The sequence below is a fragment of the Colossoma macropomum genome, unplaced genomic scaffold (genome assembly GCF_904425465.1).
Source record: "Colossoma macropomum unplaced genomic scaffold, Colossoma_macropomum, whole genome shotgun sequence".
Classification (NCBI taxonomy): Eukaryota; Metazoa; Chordata; class Actinopteri; order Characiformes; family Serrasalmidae; genus Colossoma; species Colossoma macropomum.
In genome coordinates, this window is record NW_023494800.1 from 32,952,359 (window position 1) to 32,980,102 (window position 27,744).

Below are 27,744 nucleotides of genomic sequence, written 5' to 3' on the forward strand. Positions count from 1 at the left end.
AGTTTACTCAAAACCGTTATTTTTTCAGCATGATGAGTTTCAAATAGATTTTAGGTTTTACAGCACAATAGTTGGGTGTTAAGACATCCTGTTCATGGGTATCAACATGCAAATATTGAATGTTAAAACTAGACAAACAAGCAATAAAATAGAACAGTGATTCACTGATTCATATAGAACACACTCATGACTGATTCACGGAGGCTTTGAGGGTCTAGTCAGATTTTCCATGGAAACACAGACTCTCTCTGTTCTCATTTGATCATGCCCTCACCCCCCCCGCCAGCCCCCATTTTGAGCTCTCTCTTTTTCTCTCTCTCTCTCCCTGTGTGTGTGCAATTCATGTTGATCCTGCATTTTTATGGAGTTGAGGGCTGCTGTGCAGATGAGAGCCATTCTCTCAGGGTAACCCAGTATGTGGTAACACATATGTGAGTGGCTTGTTACAGACTGTGCTTTTCTATTCTTGTCATCACAACTATTCAAACACACACACACACACACACACACACACACACAAACATAGTGCCAGCCTATGAGCTTACAAAACTACAACCTTCAGTTCAGAAAAGATGGGACAGTAATGTGGACTGCTAATAAAAACAGAAAACAGTGATTAATAAAATCTGTTTGCCCTGTATTAAATTGAAAACAGTGCAAAAACACATATGTTTTTCCTTTTGTGAATGTTTACCACTATATTATATCACCTTTCCTTTAATAACACTTCACAATCATTTGAGGACTGAACACACCAACAAAAAGTGTAATTTTTGGCCATTCTTCTGTTATAGTCTCCTTCTGCGCAACCATACAGGGCCTTCCTTGATATATTTTGTGTTTCATAATGCACCGTACATTTTCACATGACCCCTGAAAAAGATGTCTAGAAGGCAGCATATGCTGCTTAAAAATGAGTATGTACCTTTCAGTGTTAATGGTGCCTTCACGACTGTGCCAAGTTACGCATGCCATGGGCAGTGACACCTTCCATACCATGACACTAGTTTTTGAACTTTACGCTGGTAACAGAGTGGATGGTCATTTTCTTCTTTAGCCCACTGAACATGACATCCATTATTTCCAATAACAACCTGACAAGGTTGAATCATCAGACCAAAATATGTGTTTCCACTAAGCATCAATCCGTTTCACATGACCTTGAGCCCAGAGAAGTTGGCAGCGTTTCTGGATGTTGCTGACATACGACTTCCACTGTCTATGGATATAGCAACAAATGGAGATTATTGAAGGTTTGTCAGTGTATTCCTGAGCCTACTATGTGGAGTGAAATACCTAAAATCCTTGCAATCATCAATGAGGAATGTTGTTCTTAAACTGCTGGATTATTCACTGATGCATTTTTTTGGGCAAAATGGTAAGCCTCAACCCATATCCTTGGTCATAAAAGAGGCCTTTTGTTTTCATAATTCCTTTTTTACTTGAGCATGGTTGACAAGGTAAAACATTAGATATCTTGTCTTTGTGGTGTTTTTGTTTAAATACAGGTAGATTTACAAATCACTGCTTTCCATTTTTATTTGCATTCACAAAACAATTTTTGGAACTGAGTTTTGCACTCAACGCACCACATACCGATGAAAAACGTTGCCAGTGCATGCACAACAGAAAATAAGTAACCCATTAAGCAACATTATCTACTAAACATTTACACTCACACACACACACAGTCCTTTTTTATCTTACCCGTCTCCCTTTAGGTCCTCGAGTGCCAATGGGGCCGCGTGATCCAGGGGGGCCCTAAACATCAGAGCAGTAAGATTTAGTTAACAGACACAGATACACACAATAACCATGGTTAATGAACTGACTGAAAGATAAACTGTCTGCTCAGACCCTCTCATTCTCTTTCTCACACACACTCTTGTGTACTATGGTGTTGCAATGATGACTGACAGCTGGCTAATAAAATCAAGCTGGAGATGTCAACATTGTTCAACCTCTATTCATCTGAAGACAGCAGAGGGAGACACACAGTTTAGAAGAGGTTCAACTAGGGTTCAGGTTCAAATCCCAGGTCTGCAACTGATCATTTACATGGCTTATTCTCTCTCTGGCTCAATTGTCTCAATTTATAGAAACACTATATGGCCAAAGGTATGCGGACACCCACACATCACATCCATACGTGCTTGTTGAATATCTCATTCCACAATCATATGCACTATAATGGAATCGGTCCATTCTTTTGCTGCCAGCTTCCACTCTTTCGGGAAGGCTTTCTTCTAGATTTCGGAACTTGAATGAAGGGATTCGCTTCCGTTCAGACACTAGGGCAGTAGGGAGGTCGAGCACTGATGTTGGCCCGGTTCGCAGTTGGTTCATAAGGTTCATAAGGGCTCATGGTGTCACTCTCATGCTGAAACAGAAAAAGGGCCTTCCCCTATGTCTTGCCCAAAGTTGGAATGTTGTAGCATTAACATTTCCCTTCACTGGAACGGGAAAGGGGCCCAGAGTAAACCATAACCAAAAGCCCCAGACCATTATTCTTTCTTCACCAAAGTTTAGATTTGGCACTCTGGACTTCGGGCAGGTAGTTTTCTCCTGGCATACACCAAACCCAGAATCATTGGCCAGATTGGCAGGTGATGAAGAGTGATTCATCGCTCCAGAGAATATAAAAACGTAAGTCTAATGGTGGTGTACTTTACACCATTCCAGCCAATGCTTTTCATTGTAATGGTAATCTTAGGCTTGTGTGCAGCTGTTCGGTGACTGCAAGGGGTGTCCACACACTTCTGGCCATACAGTGTACCTTAAAGACACTGCTTAGGCATATCCTGCTCAGGCACCATCATATGTTTCTTTAATCTGCAAGGTAATGCTACAATGACAAAGGCAGCTGCAAATATAATTTATTTTGATCAGTGTACGGTGTATGTGTATAGCAATGTATTTGTCCAAAATGTGCACAAATGTCATTACTGTGACAGCTACCTTAGTGCCAAGTTGTGAAATTAGATCATTAGCTAGGTAATGTTAGATTTCAGGGGTGGGAATGACTAAATGCTGTAGAAGGTTCTGTTACGACTTACTGGTGGCCCTGGTGGGCCAGTCGGTCCAGTCTCCCCAGGTGTTCCTGGATGTCCCTGAGATAGAGAATGTATACAGTTAATTATTAGTTAGTTAATACAATTATTAGTTAATTAATACTAGTTAATATAAGTTGATATATTACTTATAATAATTGCAATTTGTATCTGTAGAATAAGTGTGAGGGAAATACCTGTCCTACATATAGCAACAGTGCCTGCATGTTCCAACCAATGGTCATTATCTATCTGTCATATCTATCTGTGATCCTTGCAGATTCTTTGTCCACTCAAAGACCATCCTCCTCACTGTGTGTGCTGTCAGTATAGACATACATCCTCTTCCTGGCAGATTCTTAACATCTCCAGTTGTTTTAAGCTTCTTAATTGCTGCTCTAAAAATGGAAATGGGCATTTTCAATTGTTTAGCTGTTTTCTTGTTGCCATTTCCTGATTTGCACAGCTCAACAAAAGTCTGCCGCACATCATTGCTGGACTCGCTGGTCTTTCTCATAGTGATGGATGACTGAGGGAATTTGACCTGTGTTTCATCTCATTTATATCCCCCAGCACTGACTATCCAGATAACCAGACTTTTTCCCAAGTAAAACTGAAAAATGGAGATACAAGATACTACAATTACAGACTATAGTCTGTCTGTTTCTCTGCATACTTTGTTAGCCCCCTTTCACCCTGTTCTTCAAAGGTCAGGACCCCCACAGGACCACCATAGAGCCAGTATTATTTGGGTGATGGATCATTCTTAGCGCTGCAGTGGCACTGACGTGGTGGTGGTGTGTTAGTGTGTGTTGTGTGGTACAAGGGGATCAGACACAGCAGTGTTGTCAGAGTTTTTAAATACTGTGTCAACTGTGCTGAAAATATCGCTTATAAAACCACAAGAGCTAAAATTCTGTGTTCTGTCCAGCAACATACAGCGTGTGAATAGCTGGGCTTCAGGCTGGTCCAAAGGGTCAAACTAGGAAAGTACATTAAATGGCAATTAAAACGTATGTGCATGCTGTAACTGTGTGATCTTACTTCAGATCCTTTCTCTCCTGGAGGTCCGGGCAGGCCCATCTCCCCTCGATCACCCTGAAACAGTTACCACACACGCACGCACACGCACACACAATCACACAATCTGTCTTAATCAATGACACAAACCGATTTCCGTACGCTATAATGACGCTATGCAGTGACATTATACACCAATACATACTAGCATATCATATATTAGTATGTAGTTCTATTTTATGTTACAACAGGTGTGACACACGCTTGTGTGTCCCTCACCTTTTCCCCTGCCAATCCAGGCTCCCCCACCGGACCGACAAAGCCAACCAGACCCTACATACACAAACATGTAACATCATCAGCATCATCAAAACAAAGTAGTGTATATCGGTCTATTTGTGGTGTGGGAAAAACTCACTCTCTCTCCCATCGGCCCAGCCTTCCCAGTGACTCCTTGCTCACCCTGAAAAAAATGAGTTACACTGTGCATAAGAGTGCACTATCCTTTCTACCAGCAAAGGCATGTATCTGTTTATTTATTAATTTACTATTTTATTTAGTTATTTAATTTTAAAACACAAACATATTTGAATTTTTATTGCCCCACACTGAACAGACAACCCATCAAACTATTTGGACTTTTTATATTATATGTTTCAATGTTTCATGACTGTTATATGCTCCTTTTTGTAGATTAAATGTCAGTTGTTACATGCACCCAAAGAATAAAAGCTGCTACATGGCCTTGCATCTTAAAGCAACATTGTGTAACAATTTTAGTTTAAAATAACAGCTTCAAAATCATTTAGATGGTGGATTGTGCATGAGATCTTTCTCGAGAACTGCATAGCGCTTTATGACACCACGTCAAACACCAACAACTACGGGTCTTTAGCTAGCCATACGAAGAAGCTAGCTCAGTCTTCCCAGCATGGACGTCATGGCAGAGGCTGCAAAGAGACCAAAGCAGAAGATGCTGTGGGAGGAAGCGAGGAGAAGAAAAAGAGAGAGTGGCCAAGCAAGAGATTGGACAAGAGTAAATCTTGGACCGGATTTTACTTGTTGGCAAGAAATCTAAGAGAGATAAAAGGATGCAAGACAGATGCTGAGCTGGCCTTCTTCCTGGTGGACTAGTAAGTAATAACTTATTAGCATATTACTTATTAGCATATTACATATTACTTGCTCTTTCACTTCTGATGTTGTCTTTGCCGGTTCTGTATCCTTCAGCTTGTCAACAAATGCACTTATACAGCTGTCCATGAGGGGGCTCAAAGTGCAAATTGTATCAGTGGTGTAAAAGTGAATTACACTCCGCAACTGTAGGGGGACCCCAGCAAAAATACCCATTCTTGCATAATGCTGCTTTAGGGTCAGATAATGTATTGGTAATTGTTCCTGACTTTGATGCTCCTGTGGTTTCATTGTGTGTGTGTGTGCGTGTGTGTGTTTGAGATCTAACCTTAACTCCGTCCTCCCCGACTTTTCCTGGGAAACCTTGTTTGCCCATAGCACCCTAAGAAAAGATGAAAGGAGGCAGAAAAAAAGGAGAAAAGGAGAGGAGAAAGGAGGACAGGAGAGCGATCTTAGTACATTTGAACAAAACAACACAGAGCTCTAAATCTCCAGGGCTCAAGTTCCCAAAAGGATCCCAGTGTTAAGATCATCTTCGCTGTGAGAGAGTCTCACACTGGCTCAGTCATCTTTTTTATTTTATGATGTTTTTGGGAAACTCAACCTGGAGCTGTGGCATAAAAACAGATGAATGACCTTGAACTTCCCTGGCTCGGTTCAACAAACGTCCAAAACCCACCAGAACACACAACCAGTGGAATGTAATGATGTGCATGATTGTGTTCTTTGACGACAGCAGCCCCCGACTGTGTGTCTGTGTGTAATGTTGAGTACAAAAGCAGACAAACTGTGGTCACAGCGAACACACTGGAACACGATGAAATACCACTTCCGACATATCACATTACAGACCATACAACGGAGAAACACAAAGAGACAGAGAGAACGAGAGAAAGTAGGGAATGAGGAAAACAGATACCTGAAAGAGCAAAAAAAAAAAGGAAAGAGCAAAGAGTGATGGCAGGCACCCAAAAGCCCAGTGTAACTGCCAGCCAAAGAGGTGCTGGTTCAGAATGAAAAATGAGAACAACAGAAGAAAAGAACCCAAAAAAGTTTGGAATGGAGGTAGACATGGAGAGAGATCAACCATGTTATGTAAAGCATGTTTGAACTTTTTTTCGAACAGTGTTTCCCAAGGAGACAAAAATCCAGCATGTGTTGTGGTCTGCCTGTATAAAGACTGTTATATGCAACTCTGGTAAACCAATTTAACCATTTAGCTCTTAATGATAAATAAATATTGTCATGACAGAAAATAAAATATTTGCATAATTACACGTAGGGCTGTGTTCAGAAATTGATCTGGCTATATACTGTGGATAAGCTTGTGGTGGTAACAGTACTGTGGTGGCTGTACCAACAATTATGAATATACTTTTACACAGCAAGAGTGAACTGATACTGTGTGTTGTGCATTTAGGAGAAACACAACACAGAGTAAAGTTTATTTATTAGCTTATTGAGTGCTGTTGTGTGCTTAAGTGAAGTAAGTTAGTTTCACTGTCGCAGACATGGTTCAGTCTGCAGATGTAGGTATGTTGTGGATGTTAGGTATTCATTACCGTTGTGTAACTACTTATTTTTTAATTTAAACAATATTTAAAAAAATGTCATTCTCTCCAACCTCATGTATTTGTTTATTATAAAACAAAGTATAAATTGACCAGAAAATGTGTTTAGAAAAGAAGGAGCAGGAGTGGGACAGCTGAAGATTCTTATACCTGACAGAACTCTTGACTCAACTTCACACAAACTTGTATGGATTAAAGCCATGTCATGCGGCAGCAATGGATCTCTGTTAAATAATCCTCCACAGATATGGACAGCGTACACTGCGTGTCCAGCTGCAGTCAGATGGTTCACAATGTTTAGAAAACTAAATTCCACCAGAGAAGTAAGACCAAAATGATGTAAGATGATAAGACGAGTGCTCTGGCCACGTTCTCAGAGAAGGACATCCTTCCTGGTTTAGCTCTAACCATAAATTAACAGAACTAATCCAGGTCAGAAAAACTAAATATCACCACCAGGAGTTTTACATTATAACCAGGCGTGTTATTTTAGTGCTGGGCGGAAGCTCTCAGGAGCAGGACTAGAAATACCTGGGCTAGGATCTGGTCAGCCATTTTGAAATTTCAGTTTCTCGCTGTGCCATCTGGTGGTCTAATGCAGATACTGCATGGTTTAATTAGATGGAATGTAATTTTGGTTTTTATAATGCAGAAAGAAAGCAGGGCAATTAAAGTTGCATCAGTGAAAGTAAGGAGCTAAAAACAAACCACATGAAAAGTGTTCAGAATCAAAACGAACACATCCACAAACATCCAAAAACACACAGCCACACCCACTCACACACAAACACGCAAATATGATCAGACCGATCCTCATTTGCATATTATTACTACCTGCCAATCAGAGCTCACCTCCAGTCCTGTCGGTCCAGGTGGTCCAACAGGCCCCTCCTCTCCCTGGTAATAGAAATCAAAATGACTGATCACAACATTTGGATGATGGATTATGTGGTGAAGTTCTCTTTTGCATGTTCTCTTTCTCTTTTTCTCAAAAATATACACACACCTCTAATCCTGGAGCTCCGCGAGGTCCTGGTAACCCTCTCGCTCCTAGTTTGCCCTACGTGGAGAAAACACAAACAGACACAACTTACAAACACAACTTTGGTAGGTAGGTTACAGCAGGCCTACAGTAAGTTTGACCAATATGACACACCAATATGAATCTTATATGGTGTGATCCACTACACGTGACTCAACTTTATCAACAATCTCCCAGCGTTTTACACTTAAAGTCACTTATCAGACACAGAAATGTTCACATAGAGCTTGCATTACATTTGGGTTTTTGATTTCCAGCATTAGCAGTATCATTTGCAATAATGCAAGGCTTTTGTATTTAGAAAAAACAATTTAGCAGTGTCTCTGACTAATGAAGCATTTACCCAAAGCCTCACCCATAACCATAGCAAAACAGCCACTACCACAATTGCTCACAAATTACAAGCATACTAACCTTTGGTCCTTCAGGACCATTTTGTCCAGGTGGTCCGATGTCTCCGGGAAAACCCTGAATTCAATGAAATGGCAAATGTTGTATTGGTTGTTAGTTCATTCACAAATGACCAGATCATATGATTAAAACAAAAATATGATTTAAGTCATACCTCAGGACCTGGAGGACCAGCAACCCCATCAGGTCCTCTCTCTCCTATTTTGCCCTGGAAGACATGCGTGCACACACACACACACACACACACATACACAGTCAGTGTAATCACAATATTGACAGATATGGGTCCCTTGTATACACAAATGTAAACCTTTTAGCCAGAAAGACTGGATCTGAGCAAAAAACATCAGAACTAAACAACAAGCATAGCAATGTAAACGCAGCCTTAGAGACTGTGGGTAAAAACTCACCTGAAGTCCTGGTTTTCCACGTAGACCTGGCAACCCTGGCAACCCCTGAACACCCTGAAACAGGTGGACACGCAGTCAAATTACAGCACTCTTATCTACCCACACACACACCTACATTAATAATACGTTTGTGTGTGAAATATGGTAAATAGCAATTATTCTAAATATACTGCCAGTAAAGTCCATGATTTACTAGACGTATGCCTGCATTTCAAGTCATTCTATTATTCCACTAAACACTGCTGGCGCATGATGCTCTCAGTGAGCAAATCCTCCAATCACTAATTCTGAAAGTTCTTGCAAATCATTTTCATGACATTTTGAAAGTCTGCAAAGTGGCATTGTGCTAAAGGCCACAAAATCAGGCACTGTCAGACACTAAGCTCAGAAAATACATGCATCCAGATCATACACCTTTGAGACATACTAAAGATATTTAAGATTCAATTATATTCAGCCTTTTCGTTTTGGCTATTACTTTTCCTCTAGCTAGTAACCATCTTTGGTTTTATTGGGTTCATCATCATTCAAGGTTCAAATGTGTGAGTAAACCACCTTAGAGGAGGTCTTCTACTGTTCTAGGAGCTAGGAGAAACAATTAACTCTGTATGCCCAAAGATGGTCATTGGTCAATACCATTGTATACCAAACACTACAATGGCTCACACCTCAACCTAAACCCCACACCTTGTCTCCTTTGAAGCCCATCTCTCCTTGATCTCCAGGAAGTCCAACATCACCCTGGGAGAGAGGGAGGAGGGAGAGAGAGAAGAGATAGAGAGAGAGAGAGAGAGAGAATGTGGGAGACAGAGAGGAGAAGGTGATTGAGGTAGAGAGAGCCTTCTTAGTTAGGGAGAATTCATATGTTTTCAAAGTACTTTTTAGAAAGTTGAACCCTATACTCATGCTTAAACGGTTAGCAAGCTTTCACTCCAGATACAGTATCACACACTCAGTTCAAGTGTAGCAAGAGTAACACGCTGTCAATAATCAAGGAATAACTGCCATCAACCAAGACTTTAAAAAGTCAAAGTGTGAATGCAACTGATTGGCTGGAACAAATTCTTGGATCGACAACGACCCTTTGTGGATAGGCTTACCCACACATAGTCTTGCGGGGCCAGACGTGATCTTGTAATGTGACCGTCTGGGGACAACCGTGAAAAACTCTGAATATGGGAGAGAATGTAGACCAGCACAACTCCAGTCCTAAAGGGCCGGTGGGCAGCAAAATTTGGAGGTTTCCCTATACTAACACTCCCACTAAACCAATTAACAGATTGGTGTAATCAGGTGTATCTGAGTAAGTAAATCACCAAACTGTGTTGTTCACCAACCCCCCAGGACCGGATTTGTGCACCCCGGATGTACAGTTATTAGAGTGGGAACAGTGTGTAATTTCGAAACCTGTGCAACACTTCGTGACGGCTCTAACGTAAGTAAGGTTGGCTGAAAAGTGCCCTGGAATAAACTCCAATTAAGCACGTAGGTGTGTTCAGCCACAGGCTCTAAGAACACATTATATGAAATAAAAAAAATACCCCTTGCAAGGGAAAACAGTGCTGTTGGCTGACGATAGCTTTTGTTCACAAGCTTGTTTTGCTTGTGTTATTGACTACATTATGAACGTTAAAGAAGCACGGACAGGTTGTCCCCAGACGTGTATTCTTGTTAGATTGCGTCTGGCCCACAAGACTAACAGACACACATGCACACACATTTAAAACAACTTGACTCAGTTGTAACAGAACTGATATGTTCTGTTGTTCCTCACTGACCAATGGAAGAGCTCTCTGAGCATATTCTATTGGGGAACCCCTGGGTGAACTTTTGAAAGCACATGCTCAATACAGGCTGGTCAATGGGGGAGGAGGGTGGGAGCAATTCCATCACATGCTGCAGAATAACAGGCCAATAAGAGCATTCAGATCACCTTATCACCTTTCAGTCCAGGCTCGCCCATATTCCCAGGAACACCCTGGGGCAAAAGACATAAAACACAGGTTACATACACCCACCTCACATCCACATAACACAACTGGTCTGCATGTGTGACTGAGATAAATCCCAGAGCGATCTCAGAAAAGGGGGAAAATACTGCTATGCTATACTGCCATTTGCATGTGTGTGCAATGCATATGTTGGCTTCTAACCTTCAGTCCAACCAGTCCTGGCAAACCAACTGCACCAGCTGGGCCCATGTCACCCTGGTAGAGGGTGAGAGATTATGTCATTCTTTCAGCAGCACAGAAATATGTTATCCAGTTCTGTTCCAAAAATGGATAATTATTTGGTAAGGTCATTATATGTTCAGTTAATATACTTGGTGATTGAAATCAGCATAATGTAGTACAACCACATCAGCATCTAGGAATTTTATTTTCGATGCCACTTTCACACAACTGCTGCAGGCAGGCATTAAACAAAGCACAAGTTTACAGAATGTGGCAAAATGCCAAATGACACACTTTCACTAAATTCTTTCCAGCTGTTCGAGTTTAAATTAAATTTAAAGATCAGCTGTGTAGAATCTTGCAATTGAATGTCTCCAACTTGAGCTCCAAGTCCAAGTAAATAGAACCAATTCTGTACCATTATTATTGTCTTACAAAGAACAGTGTAGATTTTTTACTGCTTGATTTTCAAGTTCCAATAAATGACAAAAGTCTTTTTATATATTTGACATGATGAGTATTTATGTACTCACAATCAGGCCAGAAACTCCAGGGGGGCCAGGGGCACCAAGAGCGCCCTGAGAAAGAGAAAGAGAGAGAGAAAGAGAGAGAGAGAGAGAGAGAGAGAGTGAGAGAGAGACACTGAAAGTAAAAGGTTTGGATTTTTTTTTCAAATAAGCAAATAGAAGAAAGAGACTCAGTGTTGGTTCATGAGTTTTGTGTGTGTGTGTGTGCATAGGTGAAAAATGGGTGCATGTTCAGAATGAATGGACATATTTGTTTATGTGCTTGCTTGGCACATTAACATATTTGTGTATGTATTTGTGTTTGTATATACAGGAATTGTGCTTTGCTCATTTATCTAATTTATACACAGGTGCATTACTGTGTCTGTGTGTTTTTGACATGTATTTTTGTCTTGTGTGTTAATATATATATATATATATATATATATATATATATAGACATATGTGTGTCTATGCATACCTACTCACACATACAAGTGTGTGTGTGTGTGTGTGCATTTTTATGCATGCATGTTTGTGTGCCGTAGCACACAGAGCTAGTCTGTTGCTGCTCTGCCATGCCGTGCTGAACCCATTTCCTCCGCCATCCCTGGTGTGATGGAAGAATGAAAAGGTTGCTTCAATCCTCCTGTCAGGAACGGAGGGATTGCTGGAGACAGGAAATGAGAATGTGCGCAATGCGGCACTTCCTGTTTCGACAGAAGGCCCGAGACAGAGCGGTGAAAAGGGGGAGGGGCTTCTCATAAATACTTCCTGAGGTGGGGCCCTGTTCAAAAGCATCCCATTGGTGCACAGCTCTACCAAAGTTCCACTAGATGAACTGTTTGTCAGCTCTGCACAGCCACTGTGTTTCACTATTATCAAATATATACGTATAATTCCATTTTAATGAAAAAGTTATGACAAAAGACAAATGACAATAAAATAAAAGCTGAAATGTCAATTTTGTGAGTATATTAATTACATAATGATATTGTGCAAATTAAATTAATGGTCTTACTACTGTTAGTATAGTTATTATTCTTATTACAGCAATGACAATCGGTTTAAACAAAGCAATGGCATTCAACTTATAACTGGTAAGTGCAAATGTTTACATTACACATTACAGAGCTTAAAAGGTGTGAATGCAACTCTGCTGAGCCGCTAAGCTTTTATACAAGCTCATCTCCAGCAAGACAGCTAAAAATGTTTCATATTTATAACTAATATAACTAAAATAGCTACAGCGAGCACGCAATACTAATTGTAGCTGATCAGTGAAACACCAGGGCACAACTTTGTGTCTTTATAATGTCTATATAATATTAAATAATATTCAAGGAGGTCTTTTGCGCCTTGTCTAGGGGAACTTCACTCTAAAAACCAAATGTACTGCTCCCTCCACAACCCCCCATTTTCAAATACATAGACATATTTTACAACTTTACAACTTTTTACAACACAATATAAACGCATTGACCACTATTATCCTGTGACAAAAAGGAGATGAAAAATCCAGGGGAATAAATCCCAGAAATGCAGCAATCCAGATGAAACATCAAAATTACTTAGATGTAAATTGGTAAATATGTAAAATTAGGTGTGATTACTGTATATCATTTGAACAAATTGCTAGCATATGACAAAAAGCATGTGACAATTAATATACACACACAATGTATGTATACACATACATACACATTGAGTGTAGGTGTATTTGTTCAAATGTGTGTGTTTGAAAGCTCAGTACTGTGCAGGTGTTTATCGGCGTTAAATATTTGTTGTCATTCATTGAACTGTATACATAAATGCAAGTGTACTGCTGTGTTTTGCTTCTCTACACATTTGCTGTATATATACACAACTCACATACACATACACAGAGAGAGAGAGTACAGGTAGAACATTTCCAAAGGTCTATGTGTCCCTAAACTTAAGCCATGTGTGTATGTGTGTGTGTTTGTACTTAAGTGATGTGTTGGCTAATGGAAAACTGAGCACAGCCAAGCGTGCTTTATATCAGAATGTGGTGTAAAAAACAGTAGTCCACATGCTGGAGTCCTATTAAAGTCATCAATAATTTCCACAACAAAGCACACACACACACACACACACACACACTCCCTGCCTAGGCATGTTTTGGGGTACAGACCAGACACATATGCCTTTCTCATTATCTCCTGTGTGTGTGTGTGTGTGTGTGTGTGTGTACAAGCGACTGTGGGATGTTGTTGTCTCCCTCAGTCTTTGGTCTATTTTAAGAAAAAGTGCTGACAGACTAAAGGAAAGAACACAAACAGAGAGAAAGGAAAAGTACAAGTGACTGATTAAGAAAGAAAGGAAAAAAAGAAATCACTGAGGGATAAGACAGAGAAAACAAAAAAAAGACAGACAGGCAGACAAAGAAAAAGAAATGAAGAGAGAACTGTAAAAGAGAAAGCAAACGAAAACAAGAGGGGGTCTCACTTACTGGCTCCCCGTCAGCTCCTGGTGGTCCCCTCTCACCGAAATCTCCTGGGAAGCCCTGCAGAGAGAGAGACAGAGTGATGGAGTGATAATGAGAGAGAGACAGAGAGAGAGTGACAGACAGCAAGTGATAGAGAGAAAGTCAGAGACAGCAACAGAAAGCAGATCTGAACACCATCATCCATTTATCTCTCATGTAGTACCACACTTCGGTACAGCACTCACACACACACACACACACACACACACACACACACACAAATATGACTGTTCATGCTACAGCCAAGCCGTCAGTGTGTGTCCAGTTTCACGTATTTTATTTTGCGTGTTTGTGCACCAGTAACAACCATACATCCACGTATGAACAGGGAGACAGAGTGTGTGTTCTCTGCTGATGACACCATTCTTACAATGGACGGAGACCTGCTGACACAGCAGGCTTGTGAGGGTCAGGGGTCAGAGGTCAGAGATCATGGCGATGGTGTGTTTGTGTCTGCTTGAGAGCCGACAGACGATCTATACAGGGTGTCTGCAGGCATCAACAGGTTATTTTTCCAAGCAGCATCAAATGTGATTTAAGACCAAATTCAAATACTCAAATCACGATTGTGGCATTCGATACGTGTTCTGGGATAAAAAAATGCAGTGCAACAATGAAACAACAATGAAATGCTGAACCTTTTTAAAACGTCTGGAGAATAGGACTGCTTGATTATGGCAAAAATCATAATCACGATTATTTTGGTCAACACTGAGATCACAATTTTTCAACACGATTACTCATCAACTTTGGAAACATCATTTAAGCAGTGGATTTTCTTGAACTTTAAATATAATTTAACTGAAAAACAAATAAAAAATGTACAAGAATTCTAAATAAATAACAATATATTAATTAAATGTATAAATATTTTATATACTATATAAATATGTTAACAATTTTTAAATAATAAATAAAAATAAACAAAACAAAAATAAATTAGATGAGTAGGGAGGGGTGTAAGCTCACTGCTCTAAAGGAAAGAGATGATAATGTATTATTTTATCTCGATTATCTTGTTTTCATAATGGTTGAACTTGATTAATCACCCAGCCCTACTGCAAACTGTAAAATTTTGCTTGTATTTGCAATTAAGTATATTATAACTAAATGTGCACACATATGCATCTGCACACAAGCACATCTATGGTCAGTAAATACCTTTCTTAGCATAGATATGCAAGAATGTGTGTGAGGTTCTGCAACTAAATACATAACGTTTTATAGCATCACTTTACTTAATTCAAACTGTTCTGAATTATAAAAAAAAACTCTACAAACCATTACATATTGATTTTTGGGACACATTTTTGGGATGGACATCAGAAATAACTATTAAATAACAGTATTTAAAAACATGCTATTTTACTGATCACTATTAATGGTTGCACTAAGGATACGACTAGAGAATGATTATATTTCTGAGGTCCTGGAACATAATTTGGATCTGAAAGGGTTAAAGCAGACAGAAACTCCAGTGTTAGGACATGACTAACCCATTTACGTCTAAAGTACAATAAGGAAATTAGCCATAGATTTTTTCTGTTTGACAAAAATTTTTCATCAAAGATTTTTCATCAGACCATGTGGGACTGCCAATGCAAACAATGTCTGAAAATTTTATTAACCCTTATGTTTCATATTTCAGTTGGTATTGTGGAAAAACAAGGAGAAATGTGTAAAAATTGATGTAGTCAATGATTTCTCTCACATACATCACATATATCTGCAAGTTACCCATCACTGTCATTTTACTTTGCAACATTTTTATTACCACCTAACACACACAAAAACACACACAAATTATATTTATATATATTTCAATGTGAGGCCATTCTCTATTAGGACAACTGGGTGTTTCTCTTGAATCCTCCTTTTTAGTCTTTGTTTTTACAATTTTCTTCAAACACATAAACACACACGTGCACACACAAACACACACACACACAGACACACAGCCTTCCTAGAGTTGTTTATGGGGACAGACCAGACACTGGAGAATCTGTTCTCACATATGCGTTTCTCATTACCTCTTTTGTGTGTGTGTGTGTGTGTGTGTGTGTGTGTGTGTGTGTGTGTGTGTGTACAAGCTTCTGTGGGATGTTGTGACAGACTGACAGAGAGAATGCAAAGAGAGAGAAAGAGAAAGGAAAAGAATGAGGGGCTGAGGAAGAGAGGAAAATAAACAAGGAAGGTGAGGGCTAAGATAGAAAAACAGAGAAAGAGATGGACAGAAGAAGGAGAGTTAAACAGAGAAAACAGACAAAGAAAGAAAAAACAAAGGAAGGGGGAACTGTAAAAGAGACAATAAATGATTTCACGCTTTCCTTTAAAACACACAATCATACACAATACAAATGCACATGACCACACAACACACACACACACACACACAACAGACATACATTCCAAGCAGAACGTCTTTACTTTGTTCTTTCTTTTCCACACAAACACACACACTCTTAACTGGTGGTTGCTTAGTGTCATATTAGGCCCTTCTGATTAATTATATACAGAATTACAAAAGGTAAACTTAACTTGTATTTACACTCACTGTCCATTTTATTAGGGTCATCTACCTTATAGCTCCACTATTTAGATGTAAAATTACGGACTGTTTATCAGCCTCCTCTACCCCTCTCATCACTGATCAGTTTCTGACCGCAAGCCTGCTATCGTCCAGATATTATTTGGGTGGTAGTCCATTCTCAGCACAGCACCGATGCTGACATGGTAGTGTGCATGGTGCTGGAGTGCACTGGTCACAGCGTTGTTGTTAAAATCTTATACACCATGTAGCCTGCATCTACTGGATGCACCTACATTGTTGGTACATCTTGTAAATGTACTATAAATGTATCTCCCTTCATGGATTGTGTTAGCCATCCTCTAGACCTTCATTATACAGGATCACTGTTTGCTAAATATTTTTGGGTATTTGGGGACCACTTTGAACCTAGCAGTGACACCTCAGCATCAACACTGTGTCTGATAAACTCATACCAGCCCATACCACTTGTACACTACTATTTCACTACAATGTCAGTGTCAGTGCTGTTCTGAGAATGGACCACGACCCAAATAATATCTGGATAACAGCAGCCCTGTGGTCAGAAACTGAGCAATGATGAGCAGGGTCGAGGGGGACTGATAAACTGCGCAACAGATGAGCTATAGTCTGTAACTGTACACCTACGTAATGGACCTAATAAAATGGACAGTGAGTGCAGATACAAAGTGTAACTTCAGGTAATTCTGTATATAATTGTTTAGAAATATTCAAAAAGGCCTCATATGACACTAAATAGTCACTCATTGTATGTGTGTGTGCGCGTGTGTGTGGAAAAGAAAAAAAGTTAGCAAAGTTAAAAGAAAAAAGAAAAGTAAAGAAGTTGCGCTTCAACGGCTTGTGTGTGTGTTTGGCGTATGAGTGTCTGTTTAAAGATAAGTGTGATTGGAAGACTAAAAAGGAGAATTTAAGAGAAATAGACTTAAGAGTTGTTTTCCATTGAAATGTATAGGATTCTCCAATACAACATACACTCTCTGTGTGTTCTGTGTGTGTGTGTGTGTATGTGTTTGTGTAAGGTGGCAATTTAATGTTGATGGTGATTTGTTGAGATATTGGCCCATTTTATCATTTCATTAAAATTGGCCAAATTGTGATAAACATTAACGTTTGAGGAAAATATGTAAGCTATACAAAAAATAACCCTCTTGGACCAAAGACTAAACAAAGAACATTAAGAAAATCGGACAGTGCAGCCAAACTGTCTGACCATTTTTGATTTTATTGTCAGATTTGTGCTCAGTAGAGAGCTAAGAACCGCTCTAGTAAACGAAATTTAAAAATTCCAGTATGGACATGAATGGGTTAATGAGATAGAGGCAGTGCAGGTGTATCGCTAACTGTTTTAAAATGGTCTAGCTGATGCTATCTAGAACCAAAAAACAAAAGACATTTCTGCTCTCAGTGTTACCCTAACAAACAATCATGTTGGCACTTCATCCACTGTGGACAAAAAACCTTGTGTAGATGCCCACGAGTCGTCACAGTCTAATGCAGCTCTAATATTAGCATTAGCTCACAAATAAATTAATACTCACTAAGGCCTTATATTTGTAAAATATGAACACACACACACAGACCCACACACATACACAAACACACACAGACACACACAGACACATGCACACACATGCACACACACATGCACACACTAGGATAAATCACTTCTAAAATACAAAAAACACAAAACCTTTTTCTCTTTCTGCTTCTCTCTGTCACACTCAGTCACACATGCACATACACACACTTAATAAAGTATGTTAAGACAAAACATTACCGGCGTACCCATCTTGCCCCTCTTCCCTGGAGAACCAGGACTACCCTGAAACCAGAGAGAGAAAAAAGAGAGAGAGGAGAGAGATATTGACATTAAAATATTAGTTAGTTGCATTGGGTTTGTTACATACACACTACCTGTACATTGTTTGGGTAATGCAGAATGTTTTCATTTCAGCAGCCATGTTATCAGGCCAAAGAGTTCACGTCGTCTGCATAATGCTGCAGTACATCCCAGACGTGTCGCAGAAGCAATGTGGAATCTAGAGAGCAGGCCTCAAGCCCATTTTTTCCATTTACTGCAGGCAGCATGTAGCAAAATGCAGATAACTGAAATAAACAATGAAATCAAAATGAAAAAATGCCAAAACATGAATTCCACAAACAAAGGCTGCTGTAAAACAAAACAGAGTTACGGAATACCAGAAATCTGGGGGGGGGACCATGCCCAACACTCCTCCTCCTTACAATCTCTATAAATTCCCACCTCCACCTTCCGTTTCCTGCCTTTTTTATATCGTTTTCACAGTCTCTGCCACTACCCCATCTCCTCCTACCACCATCCATATACGTGGGGGACCAGCCTTCTAGCTCCATGCAGGAGCCCTTTTAACTCTAGCCCAGGTTCTCAGAGTTCTCTCCCCTCATACTACCACCATACATTGCACTGTCTGAACTAGCAAAACATTAGCTACACATTTCATACTACATACACACTTTCCTGTAGACCTACAGGCTTGAAAACGATTGCCCTATTACAAGTCAGAAAACTGAAACCAAAGCTAAACAAATACAACATTCCCTTTTACAAATGTTCTTTTTATTAAGCAAAATAATTGATTTGGTTATTTATTTATTTGGAAAAAGAACGTAGGTAGAACTTGGTTAGAAACAGTGACAGTTTCCAGTAGAGACCTTTCCGCAGTGCGAACACATGCAAGCTGTAGCAGTCTCATATAACACAGAGGTTCTATGTGTAAAACAGGCCTTAGTGTGTGAGCTAATGGTTTTTCATTAGAGTGGCTTAGCAGCCTGTGAAGTTCAGCGATGTAAAAACCTCAGTATGTGTGTGTGAGTCAGTGTGTGAGTGTTTGTTTCCGTTATCATATGACTCATCCAAACTCCCCCAACAAAATTTCAGAGTCATCCCACATGTACCTCCCACTCAACACACACACACATGTAACAGCATCATTACCCTGTGAACCCTCATTTCAGTGAATTACACCCTTCAGCCACTTTATCAGAAACCCCTCCTGTGCCAGGTGGCCGACCCCTGGACATCTACGACAGCCAGGAGAGGCAGCAGGAAGCCAGTGGCTGAACCCTGTGCAATGACAAGAGCCACGAGAAATGGCAGGAGGACCAGCCACAACAGCCACAAGAGGCATAAGGACGCCGTCCGAATCCTGATCCACGCCACTGTACTAAGCCTGATTTTTGATTCTGGTGACCAAGTTGTGGAGCGGAGGCGGTGATGGGGAGGCGGAGCAGCGAGCATGCTCTTTCCCTTTCGGTTCAGGTGCTTGCGTTGCCCTTAACCTCTTATGCTCCGGGGTATATTTTGGTTTGTCAATCTGAATTTACATGACCAAATCTTAAGGCAAATTATTCAGTAACTGCATGAAATAAATGCAAATTTTTATTTTATTTATTAATTAATTTTTTTGTAAAAGCTCCCCTCAAATTAACAGAAAATGTGTTTTATGATCTACCCATTTGCTATATGCTTACAATTTACTGCCAAATGCCAAAAATCTTAGAGGCTCTTTGTATTATTTTGTAAAAATAATGTTTACAGAGCAGATCACTGAAGAGACGCCATCTGTTTATAGTTTATAGCCCAGATTTGAGGAAAAACGGGTCGACTTTCAGCTTCTTCTATTATAAGAGTTTAAAACTACATTACTCATCTATTTGACTGGAAAGAAGTAGAAAATATGCTTAAAAGCTGAGAAGCTTCTGTATGAGAAAAGGACTAAAAAGTCTAGCTAGAAGCCACTGAAAAGTGGTGGGTCTTCGGGTTTTTTTGGTTTTTGTTTTCTGTTCTGTGAGAAAATAAAAGGAAAATGCTTGTTGCAACTGTCCCACCTGCCTCTAGCGTCCTTCTTCCTCCCGGGGTAGCACATGGTGTGCTACACCTCCCTTTTACCTCCACCGTGCTGGTGTGCTGTTTGAAAGTGTACCTCAGCTGTTGATGCATAATTTGTGCCCTTCAGTGATCTGGTTCTGAGCACAGAGCCACTCTCGGTTGGATATTTATGTGGTGGACCACTTCTAAACCTAGCAGTGGAGTAAAAATCCCAGAAACTTCAATGTGTCTGATGCACTCTTACCAGCAGCACACACACAACCATGTCAGTGCTACTACTGTGCTGAGAATGGACCACAACCCAAAAAATATCTGGTCAACATTCGGTCGATCTGGTCCTGTGGTGACAAATGACGAACGGGGTAAAGGAGGTAAGTGGCCAGTGAAGTACAAAGGAAAAGTGTTTAATAAAGTGCACAGTGTATATTGACTGGCACAGTGAGGCATGTCAAATATGAAATCTTTCTCACTATTTAGTCACGCGCGCTGTCCGTATGAGTATAGAAGCAATATAAATATAGAAAAGAGAATAAAACTCACTCTTTCACCATCAGGTCCAGGTAAACCAAAAAGGCCTGGGATCCCAATAAAGCCCTGCAGAAAAAGAGAGAACACAGAAACAAAACAAAAGAAAATGCTTTGAGACCACATGAATAATCACATATATTAGCAGGTCAATAAGAAGAGATGCATGAAGAGTGGGATGGACAGATGAACAGATTGACACATGGGTGGATGGGTGGAAGTCTCACTGGAGAGGTAGAGGTAGGCCTTGAGGAAAGTGTATATGCCCATGGACTGCATGGTGCTGGCCTCCACAATGTAGTCCAAGGGCACATACCCTCACACCAGGGATACACACGATGACTCACGGCAACTGTGGAGCGGAAATACACATGCACAAGCTAATGTATGAGCACGCACGCACACACACACACACACACACAGATACACACAAACACAGAAAGACACATACTTTCTATACTAACATCCTGAGTAATGTTGACATACAGTCTGAACTACTCAAACAGCAACTCACAAACAGTAGAATGCAAAGACAACAACAACCCTGACTTTAAAATGAAACACTATGGTAAAGCTCATACTATGTATGGTGTACCAATTAGAGGTTGCCAGTGTGTGTATGTTTGTGTGCATGCGTATGCGTGTGTGTGTGTGTGTGTGTGTGTGCATGTCCAGGGAGGTGGGGGCTAAAGACAGCAGGGCCTCAGTCTGATTTTAAACAGGAAATTCCAGTCAGTGTGGGCGGAGCCAAGTCTGATAAAGAGCTTTTAATACAGCTCAGCTACAAACACGACTGTGTGTGTGTGTGTGTATGTGTGTACACAACATTTTCCATATGCGCTGGAACAGCGATGACTGCAATACGAATTGCATTTGTGTACATGAAAAGGACACAGACCTGAGGGTACCCAGACGCAGTTTTAAGGCTTTGACAGCAGTCAGGACAATTTGCTATGGTGTAGTCTTTACAGTATTGGCGGACAGAGAAACAGATAAAGTGAGAGAGAAAAAGAAAAGAAGAATAAAGAAATAAAGTAATAAAAGCTCTACAATAAAGTCAGGCTCAAATTGCTTAAATTTAAGAGCCACACAGAGGGGAGGAAAGACCTACACCCTGTAATAACCACAGAAAACAGGTCCATCGCTCAGCACCCACGCAACCCCGCAAGCAGCCTTGCTTTTTATTGCGGCTTGCCAGGTTGTCAAGGTTACAGCACGGGCAAAACACTACAGGTGTGCTAAAGGAAGTGATGAAGGAGGCAGAGCTGAACTCACCCGCGCGCCTTTTGGACCACGAGGACCTATAGGACCAGGAAGCCCCTATGAGAGAGAGAGAAAGAAAGGGAAAGAGAAAGAGGAAGATTAGTGACATTACAATGTTTTTATTTATTCAATCCAAATGATCTCACAAAGCAAGATGTCTTGCCTAACCAGCTAACTTTAAGCTTAGTTCGGCATAACTCTGGTTTTCTGTCTCAGTGGATCACTTTTTACTGGGCTTATGCTGCACACCCAAACTTCTCCAAGACAGCTCAAGGGCCTGGCTTCTGACCAATCAGGTACAGTCGTTTGATGGAGGTAGACCCCTCTGGTTCTTTTCAGGTCTTTTTTTTTGCAACAACCAAAAAAGTCTTTCTTTGTTATTGTTAATTTGCTGGATTTACTACAATATATAGGGAAAACAAAGGAAAATAAATAAATACAAACAAAAACAAACAGAAAAACTCATTCTAACAAGCAACAGAACTGCAAGCTAGTGTAGCATATGTTGCATATGCATATAGTCATACATTTACCTACCCTGAAACACAGATCATTGAGTCTCTTTTATTTCAGCCGCATCTGCACGGATCACTAAGCTGTTTGATGAGGATTTGCATTGTTAACTGTGATCTGTAGGATTCTGTCTTAATCTTTATCCTTTTAGCGATATTTTAGGGCCTTTTAATGTTTATAGTAGGAAGGAAAGATTAATCTCTTTACATCAAAATCGAATTTTCAGAGAGTGAAATTTTTAATTTTTAATTTTAACTATAGCCTGCATTATCAAAAATGTTACTGTAAGTTTTAAGTGGAGAAGCTTAACCTAATAACACAGAGCTTGTGTACTGCTTGTAGATAAGTTAGATCAATCAGAGGCAATCAAACCTCCATGTGTTATGATATCACAACCACAACCTACTGGCTGTCTGGCACACTACGTTTAGGGATCAAGCCTCAAGCCAAAAAAAGGGGATATTCATGTCTTCTTGGTAACAGGCCTAAATCTCAGTTTATAGAAAATAACTGCAATTTAAATCACAGTCAAAATATTAGTCAGAAACAACAATTAGAAATTTTCCTGAAATCGTTCAGACCTAGTATGTAGCCTTCAAATGCATACTGGAGACCTTTGTGCCTAAATCATCTACCTGATTCACTGAACATTTCACAGTGAAAAGTGGGCTCAAATGCTTGTCAGACAAAGAGCAAGGCTTAGCAACGGGTCACATACGTATTTGTTGCAATCTGTCTGGGAATTAAGGAGTTTTTAAGCTGAATTGTGTTTAAGAGTTGCATTTGTATGGGAACTAGGGTTGAATAGGTCATTTTTGGGTCATTTTTAAGAACAGTCACGGGTCTGTCATTTTAATACTGTGGTTGCTCCTAATGAAAGAGTAGCAGAGAGTAATTATCAGCTCAATTAATCTGTGTTTTCAAGCAATGAATTATATATGAGGAATTTTCCTTTCCAATCTGCAAGTTTTTTTTTTTTGCCCTTTCCTTAGTGTAAGATATCTGATCATCCAGTGTTTCCGCAGCCTGCCACTGCAAAATTATTGCTTCAGAATTTTATGAAATGTCATGAAATCACAATTACAAAACTTTACCAAGGACTTTTAATTTGAAACAACAGATACAGGAAGTGGAGACACCTAACCCAGTCTTCCCATGCCTATGCACCTGATAAGAAAAATACAGCTGGGGTTACACTACACAACTTTTACCCTGATTTTAGCCCTGATTCTCAGTCTGGCTGAGTCTGTACAGTTAAGAGAGGAAACCGAATAGTGTGCGAGGGATGCAGATTCCGATTTTTTTCCGATTTCAGACCGGTCAGAGAATATTTATGATACACCTTTGAGCACAATCTAGTCGTGTATACTGGTCTTTAACTCAATCTGAAAGAACAGCCAATGAAAACTTAAAGCATGAAAGAAGTAAATACAGTGAGTTAATGTACATCTAAAACTAATATTACCAGACTTATCACATTTTAACATCCACGATCCTCATTTAAATATGTTAACCTGCTGCTTCTTTACAACAGCAACAGCAGCTGCTCCAGGTTTATTTTTTATTTGCGTCTCCTAGTAATGGGAGAACACATGAGTTCATCAGAGTTTAGTGAGTTCGGTTCGGTACACAACCTAAGTTGTTTAACGCGTGATCCCCAATATTTCAGTCGCCCAAAAAAATCTGCCGATACCGAATAGTGTGAGATGCCCAGTGTAATTCTAATCTGTTAGAGTGAAAAGAGAAAGGTAGACTAAAGTAGCTAACGTTTAGTTAGACAAATTTTACAGTTTAAAAAGAACATTTGCAATGTAACATTATTCTCTATTGATGTTCTGACTAATTATTATTACTATTTTTATCATTATTAATATATGATAAGCTAATGGTCCAGCTAACCTAATATTCATGTTAGCGAACTAGTCAATCATTGGTGGAGGGGTGGAGCGTGGGCCTGCCATCCTAGAGAAAACACTGTCATCAGTTAATTACCAAGCCCTTCATAAGTAAACTGAGCATGGCGTCAACAGGACTAGAACTGGGATCCAATGCTTTAGAGTAAATTCCTACTGGGCTTTGCAGTGCGAAACTTTCTGCTTGAACAGAAGCAGTACTCTCTGCACATTCTCTCTTTAAGCATTTCAGCAATAAAAGGAAGAGGAAAAACAATGGATAAACATTTGATAATTCCATTAAGGGTAAAAGTGCATGAAAGGAACTTGATTCAATGATCACAGAGTCTTCCTATCACCACCATTATGAATTCAAGATGCAGAAATGAACAGAGAAGGTTCTGCCCAGGAACTTTTGGTTTAACGCTGACTCAGTTCCAAACTCCAACAATAAAAAACAGGATATTTAAAACAGGTCTGAAATGTCTAAACATTAAAACAGTTAAAGAGCTAAATGCAGCTTTAATCCAGTTGTTACTTCCTCTCTGAATGTGCAAACATCCTGATCTTTAAACAGGCTGTTTCTGGTTACACTGGACTAAATCTTCTGATGCTGTCAAAAGTAACACATCACTAAAGCATTTACAAGTAAAATCTCTTCTATAGAATGGGTATGGCAAAGAGATAAACATCAGTACACATATACACAGACACGCACAACGGTCACACACAGACAGACACACAGACACACATGCACTAAGCATACAGTGGTCATGCACTTACAAATAGACCAACTCAGAAACAGACTGTCACAGTAAGGCACACACACATACAATGGACGCATACAATTGCTAGGCACTCACGATCAGACACAGACAGACAGAGAGACACACACTTCACGGCAAAAGAAGATCTACTGCACCTGCCTGCCAGGATAACCTTTGGCACCAGGACTTCCATCAGGCCCTCGTTCACCCTGCAGAGAGAGAGAGAGAGAAGGACGTGGGCAGAAGTTCAAGTTAAGAAGTTTAAGTACTTACATTTGCACAATTTTACTGTATAACACATCAGCAAAAGTATGGGTATTGATATTTAGGTACACGGTTTGAACTGTGCTCATCGGTGGGTTATAACTACTTGTTAACTATACTTGTTAACACTACTTGTTAGCAACATTAACCCCAAAGCACTGCAATACTAAAGAAGCAAACTTAACCAAACTTTTTCTTTAATAAAACACTTCATAAACAGTCAGAGTAAGCTTCGTGTGTTTGTGCATTTGTCCCTGTGTGAGTATATGTGCATAATGTGTGTGTGTATAGTGTGTGCGGGTGTGTGTGTGTGTGTGTGTGTGTGTGTGTCGGTCTGTCTAGTGGCAGGTGTTTGTGATCCTCCTTGGTGATGTGCTCAGCCCGCTGTGGGAATAGAGGGGGCGGGACGAGAATGACACAATTCTAGTGAGTGTGTACGTTGGAGTCTTTGTGATGATCTCTCCTAGTTGTGTGTGTATGTGTGTGTGTGTGTGTGTGTGTGTGTGTGTGTGTGTGTGAGAGAGCATGTCAAAGACAAAAAAGAGAGAGCGAGCAAGAGACGATTTTGAGGGTGAAGGTCAGAGAAAAATTCTACTCAGCAACTGCTGGAATCTGTACATGTGCATGTGTGCGCATCTGCTTATGTGCATTCTGTTTATGCATCTGTATGTGTGCATGTGTGTACATGAATGTGAGAGAGAGACTCACTGGTTCTCCTGGGAGGCCAGGTGGTCCAGGATGACCTTTCTGCCCCTGTAAACAAAAAAAAATATGAGTGATACCCTGCAAACACATTTCTGCAGCTAATACCGCACAACTGTCTAAATGAATCTTTGAATTGTGAGAAATGTTCAACTTCAGCACTGGTACATCAGACTGATCTAAGCAGAGTTTTCAAATATATGGACAAATGCAAATAATCAATGCACACAGACACACACATTTTGCAGCAAACATGCCCGCTGAGGACAACTCCATCAATGATCACAATGAGTCCAGACTTCAACATCACTGCGTGTGTTTGGTATTACTTGGATTAGGAGAAACGGAAACAGCAACTTCTAAGACTGAACTTTGGAGGTGTGGAAAAATATCCCTGCAGATTTCTTTAAAAACTGAAAGTGAATCTCCTGAAAAGAATGGATGCTGTAATAAGGACAAAGAGTAGACACATCAAATACAGAAAAATGATACCGATATATTTAGTTGAGGCTTCTGTTTAATAACTTGGTTACTGACAAACAAATATAAATATAAATATATATATATATATATATATATACACACACACACATACACACACAAAGTTTGTGTGTGTACGCATTTTTTTAAAGTCACAGTTCCTGTGGACTTTACAGGGACAATGCAGGATTGTGCTGACTAATGAAAAGCCCATAGAGAGGAGGTATGTGTGTGTTTCCCTTCAGTGGTTTTCCATGAACCCTGAACATGCTCTTTCTGAGGCCGCTAGTCCAGATAAACCCTATAATAACATTTCAATCGTCTTAAAATAAATACATCTGTGTCTATTAATATTATAATCATTCTAAAGCAATAGTTTGGTGAAAAATCTAATTTACCCAAATTTCCTCTTACCTCAACTGCAGTCCATCAGCCAAGACATGTCTCTGGCTGATTTGCTGCATTTGGGGTGAGGGGAAAAGAATTATAAATTAGACTTCTTTCCAAAGTATCCCATTAACATGGCTCTTTAATAAACTGTAAGTAACTCTTAAATTATGCTAAAATCATACTCTTCCAAGAGTACAGTCAAGGTCGCAGTACACTAGCGGTTGCTTAAGGATAAGCGTAAACAGATGGAGTGTGGTCTGTGCTAGAAGTTGACTGGACAGTTCCATATTTGCGAAAAGAGCAAGCAAATGCCAGTCATAAAACTGCCTGTCAGCATCACCTTAGATGCTTGCCAGTGTGGCATGACTTTACATTTTTTGCCTTTGCTTCAGTGTCCTCAGCTTAAATATGGGCTGTTGTGACATTTTATTTTTAGAAACTCTTTAGGTTCGCTGGCCAAATAGTAAAGAGATCAGTGTTTGATTCACACGCATCAGCGCCACCTAGTGGACATCTCACATTGCACACACTCTTAATCCACTTGTGCATCTCGGTATGTACACTGTATGTTTCAATACAATGTAAAGGTAGCCACGAATGTCTGTGTGTGCTGACAACAGAGGGAGAGAGATGCTGTAGTGTAAAATGTGTAGCTAAGCCTTGGCAGGACTCTCTCTGACCCAA

General features: G+C 40.0%; 1 protein-coding gene across 1 annotated transcript in view; it reads right to left on the reverse strand.

The window, feature by feature from the left end:
- col27a1a (collagen, type XXVII, alpha 1a) overlaps positions 1 to 27,744 on the reverse strand; it is an 87,248-nt gene that overhangs the window by 33,603 nt on the left and 25,901 nt on the right. Inside the window, exons 8-28 of the mRNA XM_036587661.1 lie at positions 26,197 to 26,241; positions 25,380 to 25,433; positions 22,065 to 22,109; positions 20,805 to 20,858; positions 18,174 to 18,218; positions 13,792 to 13,845; positions 11,346 to 11,390; positions 10,792 to 10,845; positions 10,572 to 10,616; positions 9,326 to 9,379; positions 8,639 to 8,692; positions 8,383 to 8,436; positions 8,232 to 8,285; positions 7,782 to 7,835; positions 7,628 to 7,672; positions 5,533 to 5,586; positions 4,489 to 4,533; positions 4,350 to 4,403; positions 4,095 to 4,148; positions 3,057 to 3,110; positions 1,708 to 1,761 (exon numbers count right to left, since the gene is read on the reverse strand). Of these exons, the coding sequence (XP_036443554.1) occupies positions 1,708 to 1,761; positions 3,057 to 3,110; positions 4,095 to 4,148; positions 4,350 to 4,403; positions 4,489 to 4,533; positions 5,533 to 5,586; positions 7,628 to 7,672; positions 7,782 to 7,835; positions 8,232 to 8,285; positions 8,383 to 8,436; positions 8,639 to 8,692; positions 9,326 to 9,379; positions 10,572 to 10,616; positions 10,792 to 10,845; positions 11,346 to 11,390; positions 13,792 to 13,845; positions 18,174 to 18,218; positions 20,805 to 20,858; positions 22,065 to 22,109; positions 25,380 to 25,433; positions 26,197 to 26,241 (1,071 nt within the window). The remainder of the gene's footprint in view (positions 1 to 1,707; positions 1,762 to 3,056; positions 3,111 to 4,094; positions 4,149 to 4,349; positions 4,404 to 4,488; positions 4,534 to 5,532; positions 5,587 to 7,627; positions 7,673 to 7,781; positions 7,836 to 8,231; positions 8,286 to 8,382; positions 8,437 to 8,638; positions 8,693 to 9,325; positions 9,380 to 10,571; positions 10,617 to 10,791; positions 10,846 to 11,345; positions 11,391 to 13,791; positions 13,846 to 18,173; positions 18,219 to 20,804; positions 20,859 to 22,064; positions 22,110 to 25,379; positions 25,434 to 26,196; positions 26,242 to 27,744) is intronic.